At 38.9% G+C, this 17,289-nt stretch overlaps 1 protein-coding gene across 1 annotated transcript; it reads left to right on the plus strand.

Moving 5' to 3' along the window:
* The first annotated feature begins 524 nt into the window (after positions 1 to 524).
* Positions 525 to 9,633, plus strand: LOC139735860 (GLIPR1-like protein 1). Its single transcript, XM_071646609.1, has 4 exons — positions 525 to 707; positions 7,816 to 8,052; positions 8,755 to 8,870; positions 9,378 to 9,633. Exons 1-4 carry the CDS (start codon positions 525 to 527, stop codon positions 9,631 to 9,633), a joined length of 792 nt encoding a protein of 263 aa, XP_071502710.1.
* The last annotated feature ends 7,656 nt before the right edge of the window (positions 9,634 to 17,289 follow it).

The following is a 17,289-nucleotide window of genomic DNA, read 5'->3' on the forward strand; positions in this document are numbered from 1 at the left end:
GTCTTTAGCAACCAACAGAGTCGCCCTGGGGTGCCAGTTTTGTTTAGCGCAATTGGGTTATCCAGCTCCGCAAGGCAAAGACCAGTACTCTACTCTGCTCGGCATTAGTAGGGCTTCTCACTACTGTAATCGGTAATAGCCCATAAGAAATAGCCACTGACTTCTGAAGACTTGGGTTTTTTTCTTTCGTCCCAAACCTTGTGCAAACCCCAGTGCAAATTTTGTTAGATATTTTCGACTATTAGGAGCTTTACAGTTACAACTAAGTCAGCGCTGCTAGCAACGATGCTCACTATTTTCTGATGGTAATGATATGCGGTATCATGCAATGTTATTCTCTTCAGTAATCAAGGACCGCTGAAAGAACAAAAAGAATGGAGCACATGAACATTAGCCGAATAATAATTACTCTGATTTTTGTGGGATTTGCCTTCATCGGTCAGTCTTACACCGCAAGCGTTTTCGACAGCCGTGCAGTTTCATATCATACAGATGGGGTGGTCATCATCGAACGAGGCCAACTAATGATTCGAAGTGAGAGTCGTGATGACGTGACTTATGGGACGTCGACTTCAGCACGAAACCGTGCGCGATCTCGTAGTCGTCGTTCTACCGATTTCTCTTCAGACGAGCTGCTGGCGATCTTGGACAAACATAATGAGTTGCGAGGGCAGGTGTCGCCACAAGCGTCCAACATGGAAAGAATGGTAAGCTCTATAGGGCACTGGTCAAGAGTCGGCTGGCCAAAGACAGAAACTTCTTCTCCACTATTTTTTATTTTGTTTTACTTCTTTTTGGGGGGAGGGGGACTTATGAAGAAGTTTGGACGAGACGGTTGTCTTCAAGGTAATTTTTGAAGGTCTATCAAAGCCGATTTTCTTACTTTCATGAGGCTGTTGTGTTCCTTAATGATGTCAGTGTATCTAGGTTACTTGGTAATAGGATAACATTTCACAATCATAATGATGAAACTGACGATAATATATTCACATTTTTTACGGTGTTTATCAATATCAGCTGCCATCATGTTCTACTAATTCCATTAATTTCATAATGATGGGTTGAGGAGACATTACCTATATAGATGAACATGAACTTTGAGTGGTATACTAGTTTCGGTTGAAATGGGGGCGTCAGGTTTCCAACGTTTTTGATGATGATTATTTAGACAATGAGAAACCTCATATGAAATACGATAGAGCATACAACTTATGATTCTAAGAGGAATTCGAGTTTATTTGACGAAAATTGGTTACGAAATTGCTGAGATATAGCCAAAATAAAGCAATGCTATATGAGGTGGGACCCACATTTTATTATAGGATCGTTTTGTTTTGGACATCGCAGCCATTTCAAAACCGATTTTCATCAAATGAATTTTGAATTTCCTTAGAATCGTATTGGTCTTTAACATTAATTGATAAAGCAGTTCTATAAGTATCTTACCAAAAGCTAATAGATGAATCATCATCTCAACCAATACTATACCATCCCTATAATAATTATGTTAAAGGCAGCAGTGGTTGAGAACATATTCTAAAATCATATATCCTTCTGTCTCTGATCCTTCCATGTACTATATGAAAGTTATTGAGTGAGATTCTATCATATATTCGGAGAACAAAATTATAAAAAAGATTCCACCGGAGTAGAATTATTTGCTCAGCAGTATCACTGTCTTAATGATTCTTGATTTTCTCTTCTCGAGTGTTCATCGCACATTGTCGACCATTGCAAAATTTAGAAGGACAGCATTATGCCTCCGTGATGATGTCATGTCCCACGGTGTTAGAATCGTGAGATCGCTTGTAAATGATTTATTTTCTTTATTTTGCAATGTGTGTATTTCTTCGTGGCAATGTGCAATCAATTAATGGTCATCCTGCCAACATGAAGGTTTTGCAGGTTTTTAGCATCAAAACGAAGATACATTATTATGTACAAGTTATAGTATTGTCAAAACGCACTCTTATCATGCTAGTATCAAATCACTAAAAATCGATCAGCAGATTTTAACAAAACAAAACAATATATTGTACGACATATTTTCACGTCACTATTTCAGTAAGCCCTCCCCTCTTTGTTTCTGCAGTAAGCAAATTTGCAAAGTGCAAATCATGGCGTATTATAAACAAATTAGTCTGTCTATACTTATCGAGATCAGAGCCGTACATTTTCTATCACTTAACGTACTCAAAACAATGATTGTTATGTTCATGAGATTGGCATGAATGCAAGTACACATTATCTGAATTTATTGTCTATCAAATGGATAAACATTTAGATAACATTAAACTTATATCATAACAACAAACAATGATTAAACAATATGATTCATTTATTTTTAATGTTTTATTGTATGGACAACCATTGACGTTTAACAGAGCCCAAATTTCTCTCTGCATCTGGGGTGAATATGGACGTAGAAACGTATTATTCATTATGCTACCGCCGGAGTATTTTCTCGCTTAAAAAAGAACAAAAAAATGTATTTTCCGCTTGCTTTAGCAGAAAAAAGTGAGACCGTACTGACTTCAATAAGTCACGTATTCACACCTTGAATCCTCAGACATTTCAACGAGCTACTAAAACAGATCTAAACCGAAAGGCCTTATGTATTATGGAGAGAGGTCTACTTTGATGATTTTTGAAAGGTTTCGAGAGACTGCATGCGAGGAATTAAAAAGAATTCGACACCTTCAATGGAAGGGGCAACTTTGCCACATGTGGGCCAGGCCCCATAAAAACCTGCACAGCAAGGGCAGGAGCTCTGTATAACAATTCGCTTTCGGAAGAAGACAAGGACTGGAAACGTTTTGTCCCTGAAAGGGAAAACGGAGAGAAAGGAGCGGCTTGCTTGGTAGGCTTTGATGGTGAGCCTCCAATGCCGATAGGAAGCTGGAACGGTCTTTTAGCAGTTGATATTAACACATTCTCTCTTATAGTTCCTTCCCCCTCTCCTCCCCCCCCCCCCCTCCCCCCCCCCCTCTCTCTCTCTCTCTCTCCACCCTTTTCTTTCTTTGACGTCCGACTTGTATAACACAGACTGTTTTTGCAGGGCCTTTTGACAACAGAAACACATGTGATACAAACAATTCAACTTTGCTGCAATCCTCGGGCTATATAGGTTAGAATCTCTGATAAGTTACCTGCATTGTCTGTCAACATGCACTCAACAACAGGCCAAAAAAAAAAAAATTCTGCCACTTTCAAGTACCATTTCCTCACGGTTGCAATGACGAGACTTAATAGCCCTATAGTTCCCGTGACATCTTTATTTGGACTTGAAACGAAAGAAAGTCTGTATAACGGAAAATGTGTTTGGCAAGTTTACGACTGTTTGCTCATTCTGACGTTTGTTAGTTTGTTTGATTTATTTATTTTTCTTCCATCACATTTCATACTTGAATCAAAATTCTTTTGAATCAAAAACCTTTTTGGTTCTCAGTTGGTAAGGAATCTTATGAGAGTTTCAAATTACTTCCACTCCACTAAAGAAACACACACACACACACACACACACACACACACACACCACGCACACACACACACACACAACACACGCACCATCAACAATAGTATTCTCAGGTTAACAGCTTAGCTGGACAGGACTTTTCTATTTGTTCTGAAGCTGCAAGAGATGTCCTACAAAAGGGCTCTTACTCGAAATAAAAGCCATGACGTTTAGCGATGATTTTCTTTCCCATTGTGTTAAATTTGCTGTTCGAGAGGTTCAAATCGGCTTGGATTAGAGTCAACAAAACATCTAACAGACCTAGACCATCTCTGTTTCTGAAATCAAAGCCGCTGCCGCTCAATCTGCTAAAGGCTCTCTTACATCCGGTCGTGCGTGCTCCTACGAGTGGTTTGCGTGCCAAAAATGGGCCAAGTAGTGAGATGCACGCAAGTGGAAAGTACTTTTTTTGGTGGTCGCAAACACGACGCATAGCACGCAGACTGAAAACTGGCCGGCCAGTTTTTCGCTACGACCTGGCTGCGACAATAAGCACGCGTGGGGCACGCTCGGAGTACTCAAGACAAAAGTACTGAGTGAGTTCGATAGGTGTGCGTGTAACGCAGGCAAAACATGCAACAATTTCGGGGGGTATTTTCCCACGAAGGCGTACTTACCACGCAAGAGGCTCTTACTTTCCACTTGCTTTCAATGTACGTGTTAAAAAAAAAAAGGGGGGGGGGGTGAGCGCACTTCCTCCGTGCGTATTACCTACTTCCAAAATGCGTGGTGAGTACTACTACCGTACTTGTGAAGTACGTCACACTCAGACGACGAACGTGATCAGTACGATAAAAAGTGCGTCAGAAGTACTATGTCGAGACATGCTCAGGTGCATCGTGCTCCTAATTCCTATATAAAAGCTGATCTGAATACGGACAGCGTGCTTTCAGTTCCGCGTCGACATTTTCTGCAGTGAGTCCACTTGAATGATGAAGAGACTCAGAGCACCCTTTTATATCATTGTGATTATCCGTGCGTTCTTCCAATTTGACGAACGATTGTCTTGCTTATTAAACACTTCCGTGCTCCTTCCGTTTCTCTTACGTTTCTCTTACTTCGTAAATACGATTTCACTTGCAATTCACGTACAATTATCCCACTCATTGTGTGCGACAGAAGCAGAGATCTTACGTGCTCCTTACTTCTTCCTATACTTCCAAAAAGGCGTACAGACCACTTGCGGGTCTCACTTTTTGAGCAAGACACACCCACTCATTAAGTACTTACTACATACTTCCCCTCCGATTTAATTTTCACCCTGCGACAACTCCACGCCTGACAGGAACTCAACGAGTCCGCACGATCTCTAAACACGCACGACGGGATGTAAGAGAGGCTTAAATTTTCAACTGAACTCATCGATGTCGTACTCTGCGCTTTCTGAAACAAGCACAAGCATGAAGCCTTATTTTTTTGGTTGGTATGGAAACTGTCATAAAAATAATTATTGAATAACTCATCGAGCTCTTTGTGAGTAAGTGTGTGCGTGTGTGTGTGTGTGTGTGAATGATGAGAAATGTTGAGAGATCTTCTAAGAGTCTATTTCTGAGACTTTCTAAAAAATTGGGAATCGAATTGAAATGATTGATTAAGGTGCTCCCTTATTCGGACATTGTAATGAGATCCTTAATCCCATTTATTACAATTAAATATCAACCTATCACTTTTCATTGTTGATATTTCACTCGTCTTAACAATACTATAGATTCACTGAAGGTACTAATTAGACAACTACTGGAAAGGTTTCCAAATTGCAGTGTCAATGTAGTAAAGATACGACTCTCCGCGCGGCAGTACAGTGTATGTCGTGCGACCCACCACTTATAATACTGTTTCACTTAAGCAGTGATTTTTCTACCGACAAAATTATCATGTCAGCTTCTCAACATTGCAGTAGAATTATGATTACAGAGATCTTAGCATCACTAGAAATTTTTTACTTTTCACATAGAATAAGAGCACACATATCCTTGCGTCTTTCTAATGGCCGACAATAAAATTCATAGACTATACACGATTTCGCGTTCGTTTTTTTTTTCCTTAGGCACCATCCCATACCCAGCTGCTCGTGGAGCATTTCTTCTAATGTTAGACCTTGAGCTGCTTAAGCTAACGCATTTAAGTGGGTAAAAATCAATCAAGTGGTGGTCTAAATAACTTCGACTCATGTTTGCCTTTAAAATTAGAACACGTTTTGTCTGGGCTGCCGGGGAACTGTTGTTTCCTATAAGAGGGCAAACAAAAAGGCATGAGCGCTGTTTGTAAAGACTGTAGTTTTTGACACGACGGTGCCATAGTCTCGATTCGAAATTTAGTGGCTATTGTCTGCCAGAGCAAATAGTACAACAATGCATATCAAAGGTATAATTGAATCGTAGTCTACCGATATTTTGGTCGTACGTCGTTAAGAATATTCTCACTTTCGGAGTGACGGTCTTTTATAATCCCTATGAAACCTATATAATTGGGTTCGAGAAGTAATACTGGTTTGTGTGTATGGACATCCCTTCAATAAAGGAGTATAAAATATTTTGGAATACTCTAGAAGAGGATTGTTCCTGTGCAGTCATGATAAAACAGAATGGACGGAAGGCCATACAATTTTACTAGTTTTACTACTTTTGCATTTGTGGTTTTACATTACTTTTTTTGCAATTTTGAAAATTTGTAAATTTCCTTTTAGCATACATTATGATGTAATGTATGCGTTCAACTATTGTAAAATATTATATGTTTCCCAGCAATAAATCAATGAATAAATAATCAATTTCCAAATCCATCAACAGACCATGGCGCGTCTGAAGCAAATTGTGTAGTTACCTAGAATTATGATCCATGCATGAGGCAGGCAAGAATAACAGTATTATAAATAGAATCTTTGTTGAAAATAAGATAATTTTGCACCTACTCTCAGCATGGAAACAATTTAAATGCTATTTTCTTTTTTTCTTTTTTTTTTTTGCTTTCTTTTTCCCTCTTCTTGTCATTTTCATCATTAATTTCATTCTCATTCTCATTGTTCTAATTATTATTCTCATTATTAGGTGATCCGAGTATCCTCTCGGATCACCTTCTGTATCTTTTTTATTATAATCATCATCATTATTGTTGTCAATACGCAGTATTCTCATTATTATTATTATTATTATTATTATTATTATTATTATTATTATTATTATCATCATTATCATCATTATCATTATCATCATCATTTTTATTAATTGTACATCAGCATTCCCATCCTCAAGGGTAAACCTGAAACTGATTTAAATATATGTCTCGTCACACTGTCTATAGCGATTGCCTACTTTACAATAAAATGAAGGAAGTGAGGGCTATACGTTCTCTTTTTATAATGATCCCAGAAAATAAAAGATAGGCCAGAACACATCGTAGTGTAGGAAGTTCGATGGCGGAAGACAGGAAAAGACTAACTACATGAGAAGAGGATGAGTGACAAGCAGAAGTGAAAGATAAATGTGCTATCGCAAGGACAACTCGAAAAACAACCAACACCTCTTAATGTAACAATACTTAACTCACCTCCGTCTCCAGGCACATACCATGTTTGGATAGGATACATCCGACTCTTGTCTACACACGCTTGAAAGTGACACGGAACAATTAACAGAAGGAAGAAAGTGGGGAGGGCAAACCTTTTATGACATGATGACTGTAAAGTGTCAAATCTATAATAGATTTGTAATCACCGTCCGTTACTGCCAACCCTTTTTATTTGAAAGTTCGCGTTCTGACAGGGAATGATTAATCTTGTAAGAGTACAAGGCGATAGCTCTATTATCAATATTCATTGTCAAATGTCACATACTAGTGAAAGTTCGTGATTAAAGATGGTGATGCCGTCGTCAAATGATGGTTTCAGGCCTGCTCTGTCGGGTCTTATCCTGTGAGGATAAACGTTAGAGGGTCTTAGATAGCAAGAAAACTATGGGTCTTTTTTTCTCCCACACAGACAGATTCCATCATTTTACGATACACAATACCATATCACAACAATTTGCAATATGGTATCACTCTCCCAAATCAATTTGACAAAATGGGTCTTCAGAAATTATAGAAAACAAATTGAAACCGAGCGATTCCAAGACAACGCATGAAGTAAGAGCGAAAATTTTATCAATTCTATATAAATAATCATTTTAATTACAACTTTGTTTAAAGTTGATTGAAGGCTCTACTTGTATCTTTGTACATCAAAGACTGCATGTTTTTAACTTTGGCAATGAAAACAGCAGATATGTCTTGTTTGAGACGTGACATTCTTCTTTTTCTCTCAGAGCTGGGATGACGATCTGGCGACCATGGCCCAGGAATGGTCAGAAGGATGTTACTTCGGACACGGTCAACCAGACAACATTTCACCCTTCAGCACGCTCGGCCAAAATCTGTGGCTTGGAACGGCTGGCAACACGCCACCGGACGGCATAGGAGCAGTCCAGGCTTGGTACAACGAAGTCCAATACTACGATTACGACACCACGGAGTGTAGCTACGTGTGCGGACATTACACTCAGGTATGATATTGTAATATAACTTCTAGTTTTCTTCATCATTTTGTGTCGGTTTTATTGTTAAAGGAGAAGAAAACCCCGGCTGCGCCTCCCCGTCGTCAAAGAATTAACGTCGTGTCCCCAGCTAATAAGGGTGCACGTCACGAGTTCGACACCCACAAAGTCATGCAGCCAACGAGTCATACAGACCATGAGCTCAACACACGGCAAAAAGGGCCCACGAGCCCGACACTTGGCAAAAAAAAAAAAAAATGCGCACGAGTTCGATACTAAGCAAAAACAAAGAAACAACAACAACAACAACAACAACAAAGGTCCACAAGACCGACACATTAAGCTCGGTGATCTATATGGTCTCGTGGGCCTTGTTTGCCTATTTATAGTGTCAGATTCATGGGCCTTATTTGCCTAGTGTCGAACTCATGGGCTGTATGACTCATGGACTATTTTTCAATGTCGAACTCGTGGGCCTTATGACTCTTGGGTGTTGGCCTCGTGGGATGATCCCGCTACACTGGCAAAACCGGCAGCGTGGAGCTGGAATTTGCCCCAAAATCACTCGCACTGGGGTAATGCTACCCGTCAACTTGTCGTGATATACATACAGTCTTATATTAGAACAGCTGGCAAGTATTTTCAGAAATTACTGAACAATATCACTGTTGATCAAATTTTGGGGCTGCCTTCCTCCTTTCTCCCGAACAGGTTGTGTGGGCATCATCCTACGCCCTGGGCTGCGGTAGAGCTTTGTGTGCGACAGCTTCATCAGACACGGCAAATTACACAAATGTCTACATCATCACATGTAACTACGGACCAGCGTGAGTGACGCACACAAACTAAAGAAAAATAAAGGAAAATAGTATATTTCTATCAGAAAATGTGGATTTTTGTCTTGATTCTTGAGTCCTGATTCACATCTGCACTGATTTTCTTTCTTTTTACCATGTCCAGGGCAATTCTTTCATGTCAGGGATAATTCAGCGTGTTTGAAAATTCCCCGACTTCGCAGAGAACCGTCTTTTCCGATGCTCTGACGTTTTTACTTTGCCCGAAAATTGTTACTCAGAAATTAAAGCATGCTCCTTTAGATACTTGTGCAATGTGCTTCGTTGGTCGCAAAAGCTGTGTAGTGTTGGTTAAATGAAAAGAAAGCGATGATATCGTTCAGTTGGTAAACATACTTTTTTCTTCAACATATAGAGGAGCCGAATATATATTTCAAGTAGTAGATAAGTTTCACCTGTTGTTGTTGTTGTTGTTGTTGTTGTTGTTGTCACTATATCACATATCATCTTTAATTCGTCTCCCCTGTTTCACTCCTGTAGAGGAAACTACCAAGGGGCACAGCCTTACCAGGAAGGTGATAGCTGTACCCAGTGCGATTCCGGTGTGGCGCTCTGCTACAACAATTTGTGTGGTAAATCTACCATTTTGATTATGTTTTTATTCGTTTGTTTGTTGTTGTTGTTGTTTTTGCTCAGTTTCCAATACGATCTCACAAAACAAGAAAATAACAATTATGAACTAACTCCAGTGAAAAGACTAGTGCTTTATATCGAAAGGCCTGTAAATATTCATTGAGAACATAAAACGGGAGATATCAAAATTGACAATGATTCGTTAGTCATGCTTGTTGAGAAATATAAATCGAGAAACCAGCTTGTGAATAGAATGTTACGTGCGAGTCAATTCAATTCAATTCAAATTCGGTTTTATCAGAAACACCAAAATAAAAGTTCGAAGACTAGCCATAATTGGCTCAAATCAAAATTTGTCAACAAAATACAAGTGTCGTCTTTATTGCGAATGGAAACAATGAAAGAAAAGGCACAAAGCTAAACCTAAAAGACACATTATTGGTATGACTTAATAGTAATAACTAACATTGCTCGAGGATCACCCTTGACTGGACTTTCATGTTTCAGATTAGCTCTAAGGAGGCATTTCGTCACAACTGGCTTTGGTAGTGTCAAAATCTGATGGTGGGAAGCATCATTGTTGTTTGTTGGCAATTTCGTTTTCATGGGCCTTCAGTTCGGTAGTCATGTTGTTCACTCGTAAAACACGTTTGCAACATACCATCATAATAAGACTAAAATTTTCTTTATTAAGGTAAGATTCCTTGAGAGTGTAATTGAAAAAAAAAAGTGTTATGGTTGCAATCATTTGACAATAAACCATTTGAATTGATTTCTTCATCTTTTTTTTCAACAGACACATGTTCTCTAGAAGAAGATGGTTGTGGTGAGTTTAAGAACAGTTTAAAAGAAGACATTTTGATAATCATATTGATCTTGATATTCATTCTCTCACTCTTTTCTTTGTCATGAAGCTTTACGAAATTATGTTGCTTGTTGTAAAGTAGAATATATACAAAGGCTTGTCTCAATTATCTGCATTTATGGATCCATCTAATATGTATTCATAGAATTTCGATAAAATGATAAGTGATAAGTGAGATTTTACCTGTCATAATTATGATTTAAAGGAAAAACACACAAAAACTAGAAAGACTGGTTGTAAGCCATGTCACGTGACAATAATTTTCGTAAGTTTTTCCGAAAATGAAATACAAACAGAAGTCACCAAGTTTTATGCATTGCATGCGAAAATAAAATATGGCGGGATAGAAAGTCAATCATCGACGAGTATATATGGGCCGTTGTCGTTGCATGCAGACGTTGATGCGATAGGAAAACGGACCAGAAATACTTCATCTTAGGCAGGAGTTCCTTCTTTTTGGTCACTTTACAACCCCCGTCCCATATTGGATGCACCCCCCCCCCCCACACACCTTGTCATGTATTTCGAGGGGTGGGGGGCATTTCATGAAGCGTTTTGTCCGGCAAATTTGTCGGACAAACTTGCTCTCAGCCAATCAGATGCAAGGATTTCAGTACAGCTTATAACAGTTTGTCAGAACAAAATATCTGACAAAACGTTTCATGAAATGTCCCCAGGGCAACCACGTCTTCCCGGCTGCACCAAAAAAAAAAAAAAAAAAAAAAAAAAAAAAAAAAAAAAAAAAACAACGAGACAGAGCAAGACAAAAGATGTTTCAAAAGAGAAAATAAGAAAATATACGTGACTCATCAGCGATTGATCAAAATAAGGACATCAATAAAATCGGACAAAAAAGACCAACTTAAATGCCCATCCCCATGATGAAATTCCGCATGTTTATAAAATTGCTTTGTAGTTAAAGATTGTCTTTCATTAGATTTACACCTGTTCTGGTTGTGCTTAGAGTGTGCCGCGAACTGCTATAACTGCGGGACATTTACAGAGAACTGTACATGCGAGTGTCAGGACGGATGGTACGGAACGGATTGCTCGAGTGAGTCTACCAATATTATTACTTTTTGTAAAAGTTTCCTAGAAAGAAAAAAACGTGCGATGATAGTGATAGTACGCCTCACCACGTGACACACACACACACACACACACACACACACACACACACACACACACACACACACACACACAAATGTTTGAAAGATAAGTTTCATATGTTTATGTTTTCCAGACTTACTAATCACCATTCACAAATTTATCGCTGAAAACACAGATCGTGTCGATATCAGACTATTGCAAAAAGTTGGAAAAATGGGGGTAGAATGGTTTGATATTGTGAATACATCTGGTCAAGATGTTAATTTATTTTTTCTCTATTCATGTTTATTCCGTAGATATATCTGGTCTCGTGCATTTTACCAATAATATTCGATTACGAAATATCAGCTTTTTCCATTCCAAATTTCTTACCCCAATATCTCATAATGTTATTTGTTGATGTAGGGCCCCTTTTCTGGAATTTCAATACGCGACATAAATAATCTTAAAGGACAAGTTCACCTTCATAAACATAAGGATTGAGAAAATGCAACAATATTAGTAGAACACATCAGTGAAAGTTTGAGGAAAATTGGACAATCGATGCAAAAGTTATGAATTTTTTAAATTTTTGTGTTGGAACCGCTGGATGAGGAGACTACTACAGCTTGTGAGTCATATGCGTACAACAGTATAAAGAAAATATAAAAGAAAATTCAACATATTTTCACTTTTTTCCCATAATAAAAGAGCAATTGACTTGCCTCTTTCTAAAGGCAGGGGGAATAATATTACCCATAACATTTATCGGTAACGAGTCAGGGGAATGTGTACTTTTTTCAAAAGATGGAATTTTGTGAAATTCTCTTTATATTTTCCTTATTGTTGTACGCATGTGACATCTAAGTTATTCATACACTGCAGTAGTCTTCTTATCCAGCGGGTACTGCACAAAAACTTCAAAAATTCATAACTTTTGAACGGATTGTCTGATTTTCCTCAAACTTTCAATGATGTGTTCTACTAATATTGCTACATTCTCTCAATCCTTATGTTTATGAAGGTGAACTTGTCCTTTAACGTTCCTTTCAAGTAAGATAGACCATACATTGCATGCAGAGAGAAATGATTGATAATTCCAAGAAATGACATGAAGATTTGTGTGTTTTTTGTGTTTGTGTTTTGATTTTGTTTTCGTTCTACCTTACATATTAAAGTAAATTTAAATGGTTTGCGTGTTTGGTCATTTTCAGCGGTGTGCGAAGACACCCACCAGAACTGCTGGCAGAACCCCGGCTGGTACGGCCCGGAAGTGTGCGACCTGCACGCATCCATTCCAAAAGGCTGTCCCTACATGTGTGGTGTATGCAGTGAGTCAACTGATAATGTTTTGACTATCTGAAACAAACAAAAGAATAGCCCGGAAAGAATAGATAAAGAATTCAATTAAATTATTTCTTAAAGTCCTCGAATGGGTCTAACAAATTTACATGTTATATCGTACCAAAATATTCTTCTTCCCCCCCCCCCCCCAAAAAAAAAAGAAGTCGTACAAAATAGTATAATTCGTATTAAAAATAAAATTGCTACTTACAATGTATATTTACTTTGTGCTTCGGAAATGAGATTTTGTTTTTGTTTTCTTAACAAACATTTATTCAATCCTCCCAACGCAGTCAATATTTTTCAGATATTCTACCTTATTTTCTATGCGAAAGTTAGCCTGTTCCATTTTGTGACGAAATCTAAGGTAGATGGTAACGTATACGTTTAGCATTAAAATTACGGATTGCTTAGATTTTCAATAATTCATATACAGGACTGACATGATATTATTCTGCTGCACAGCAACTTAATCTCAACAGTCAGAGTATAGGTCGAATTAGAAAGAGCGTTCTACCACCGCGTGCAGATGTTTATGGTAAGTCACACGTGGAGAGTGATTGATTAATGAAAGTATATCCATAAGAATACATGCAAAAGTTGTGGAAACCACAAGAAAGAATCACAATTATGGATTGCATTCTGTTTCTAAGAGTCCCGAAACAGCTCATGGTCCTGGGCTAGTCATCTGTCACTTTCACCTGTCCTACTCTCTCACAATGATGTTAAAATCATCTTTTCACAGATTTAGCTGATCCCAACTTCGTATGTGGTGAGTATGAATAATATTATTTTGGATTTTTTTTTTCTTGTAAAATGTTCTAAAATGCACGTTAACATTTTATGTATACAGTTAGTTGAATCTGGGAATTTCGGTTCGAAGAAATTTTTTTTTCACTCTAAATATAGTTTCATTATAATTTCATAACCATAGGAAGACATCACCATGATATAGGGATTCTTATATTATCAAGTTGCCACTTGTCGAAAAGGCAGGGATGCTGCTCATAGATGTGATTCGCTTGACATGACTGCGTGTTGACGATTCTTTTTTTCTAGTAGTGTATCGATTTATGTAGCAGGGTGCTGTAAGTTGTCTAAGGCAGAGAAGTGGCAATAATTGAATATTCACCAGTATCAAATACATTCTGACTTATCTGCAGATCGTTTATCAACCTGCATTATGTGTCGATGTAACTATAATGATTAACCCAGCGCAAACAAAGTTATCACATCGAGATGTGTAATATATATACAGCTGTAGAAACATCTTGTAAATCTTTTTTCATCACGGAAGGTGGAACAAATGGAACGACATCCAGCTCGACTGCTACCATAGCAACAGATACAACAATGAGAGAAACATCAATAACTACGACTGAACAAACGTCTCTGGGACCTGGAAGTGGAAGTACTACGGAGCAAGGAATAACTTCCACGTCTACCGAAGTGCCGACATCCCAGTCGAGCGTCGTCGTCGGATCTGATGCTTCGTCATCGGCAAGGTCGACTTCTCCGTACGCGTCTACCGACAGCTCAACCTCTACTCCGACAACTGCCTCCACTTTGACGTCTCTCGAGCCAACACAGACGTCTTCTTCGACCGTTCCGTCTCAGACCACTACGATATTGCAGTCGATCTCGACATCCACGGGCGTCACCACTCGAGTGACGACCGCCGTAACAGGTAGTGACTGCGACGCCGCCTGTCTAAATGGCGGGACGTTGGACACATCAACCTGCGCCTGCACCTGCGCAGACGACTACCAGGGCAGCGTGTGTCAGAGTGAGTGTCTGTATGCCAAGTAGGTATTATCATAAATCGAAGACAATAAAGACAGTGTTTTTACGGAGTTAAAATGAAGGGGTTATTTTCCCCCTTTTTTAATATTATGGTATCACAAAGTTTTAGAACCTTGTTAGAAGTTGATTTCGCTGTCATAGAAACAATAAAAGACTCAAGCAACTTTCTATTCTGTATCAATCTAGACCCATATATCTGGTGTTTCTTGCCAACAAACAAAGCGCTATACTGTACGATATCAATGACCGATTCTTTATTAATTTTATTTTGTATTCTTACTCTTGAGGAAGGATAAAGTATTTATGTTGATTCCCGAAATTTCTGAAATATCCGCTGCACAATCGTTAACACGTTTGAAAAAAAAAAACAAAGTCGACAACTTACGTAAGTATAGTCTTGAATGTGATTTCCTTATTTCTTTCTCCATCTATATAATCAGATGTCAAATCACAAGTTCAGTATGGAGTCGAAATTCAACTCATCGCTGATATCAGTGCTGTAAGTCCTCCCCAACATAGACTGCTGAAATGCTGAGATGCAAATGTGAAAAAACAATAACTTGCGGATAAAACTAACTTTAGCATGTTTAGAGACAAATTCCTTTCTGTCACCTATGGCTTTCACTCTGTTATCTTGATATGTGGCCATTCAAATTTTTATGACACTTTGGATCCAGTTTTGGGCAATAATAGCGGTGATCTATGTCTAGGACAAGGAAGAGAGGTTGTCAAATGATGGTTATTAATTTCAATAATGTAAACACCATATAGGTGGTCACACTGTGACTTTAATATCATGATATACAATATCTTTATTTAATAAGGTGAAGAGAAGACAATTTGATCAGACATAATATCAGTGGGAAAAACAGCCAAAGCGAAATTCTAAGGATCACGTTTGCAGTTTTTTCATGATCAAATTCAAAAGTAAGATTCTTTTGCAAAAGGACTCCCTAAAGTAATATTTAGGGAGAAGGAAGGACCTGTCAGATGCGATGAAAACTCTCCATGAGCAGGAGCCATATCAGGCGTACCGATGATTTTGAAATGTACCTTTTCCTTTACAGTGGTCCTCGTTTGTAAACACACTCTTGAGGATAGTAGCCGAGATTGTGACGAGCTGGTGTAATGTGAACTTTGCCACCTGCTGCCCCAACCAGGGGTCAAAGACAAGGTATGGCTATTCTGCTTGGCATGAATCGTCCCAATGGATGTTTTCTTAGTACTTGTGTACCCTCTTGTACCCTCTTTTTTTATCTTACTGTTCTTCTTTATTGTTTTCTCTTCCTTTTCCTCTGATCTTTTGACGCTCTCACATATTTACTATGTCTCTTTGCTTTCTTTCTCTCCTAACATTAATGCTCGTAGCCTCAAAATCTGCTCAATCAAAGAAATTAATCTTTTCTGCTCTTTCTGTCTTTTCCTTACTCCTAGCAACGAGACTTTGGCGTACGCCAATGAATCCGACGTAGTTGTGGCAGACGGTTATCCTGCCGAAGATACGACGGGGACTGCGAATCCTGCGTCCTTCTGGGTAATGTTAGTGGTATCTCCCCCTCTATCGACAGAGCTGTGTCAGTCCGGTTCGACTGCTCGCCGACGACGAAGGTGGGCGCCTCATGGTGGCGCAGCGATGGTTCGGCAAAATTCACTCTCCGATCTCCATCGCTGGAGGCGCTCAACTGATGACAGTGAGTAGATGGCCAATATGGTAATAATCATGGAAAGCGTGGAGGGAATTAGGTCCTAGATGTCACCGTCAGTTATCCGTAAGATTATATCAGACAGGGCTGTACCCTAAGCTCACAAACATAACTCAGATGGTCAACATGCAGGAATTGTCAACTTATTGTTAGAAATCATGTCAATTAAATCGTTCCTCGCTGTGCCAATTCGTACAAATTGTCATAATTTCTTTGTTATCCTTTTTCAGCAAAAACTGTAGCCTAATATGGTCTTTGGTATAGTATTCCACAGGTAAGTGGACTGCGCTAAGATGGCAAAATCATAAGTGTTTAGGAACTATACAGCCATGTTCTTCAAGTCATTGTACATTGGGCTGCTTTCTTTTCCTCCGTTCGTGATTTCATTTTGTTGTCAATAACAGCCTCGTACTTGGACCAGGATGCACTGCTGAGTGCAATCACAGACAACATCGCTGCCATCGAGGACGCCCTCAACGTCACCATAGCAACAGTAACCAGAGGGGAAGTGGAGGCGACGGATTCAACTACGTCACTATCTCTTGGCGTCATCATTGGTTGCTCATTGGCGGCAGTCGTCGTTGCCGTCACTCTTCTCGTAGTCGGCGTCCTCCTCGTTTCGTCACACAAGTGAGATGTATTCTTGTTTACAGAGGAGTGTTTACATCTCCGTAGATGCTTTAATGGGATAATTAACATACATGCTTTTTGACTTGAGAAGCAGAATAAATGCAAACAAACAAACTCTTGCCTATTGTTCATCGGAATAAAGTGCAAAACTATACATGCATTCCTCATCGTGTTCAAGAGAGTAAAATCAAATAAACGGAGTGGTATAATAAGTGCCATTAAAACAAAACACAAGACAGGCGTTTATAAGAAAGTTGTGCGCTTTGAAAGCTTCATAAGTTTGCGTCGAAGACCATATTGGTTGTTAACACAACAATGGCATGTCAATGTTAATTATATAATAATGATTACGATGCCATCGAAAACTAAGGAATAATGTGAAACA

The sequence above is a fragment of the Diadema antillarum genome, unplaced genomic scaffold, assembly GCF_040938485.1.
Source record: "Diadema antillarum isolate AM-2024a unplaced genomic scaffold, OU_Dant_1.0 scf00000028, whole genome shotgun sequence".
NCBI lineage: Eukaryota > Metazoa > Echinodermata > Echinoidea > Diadematoida > Diadematidae > Diadema > Diadema antillarum.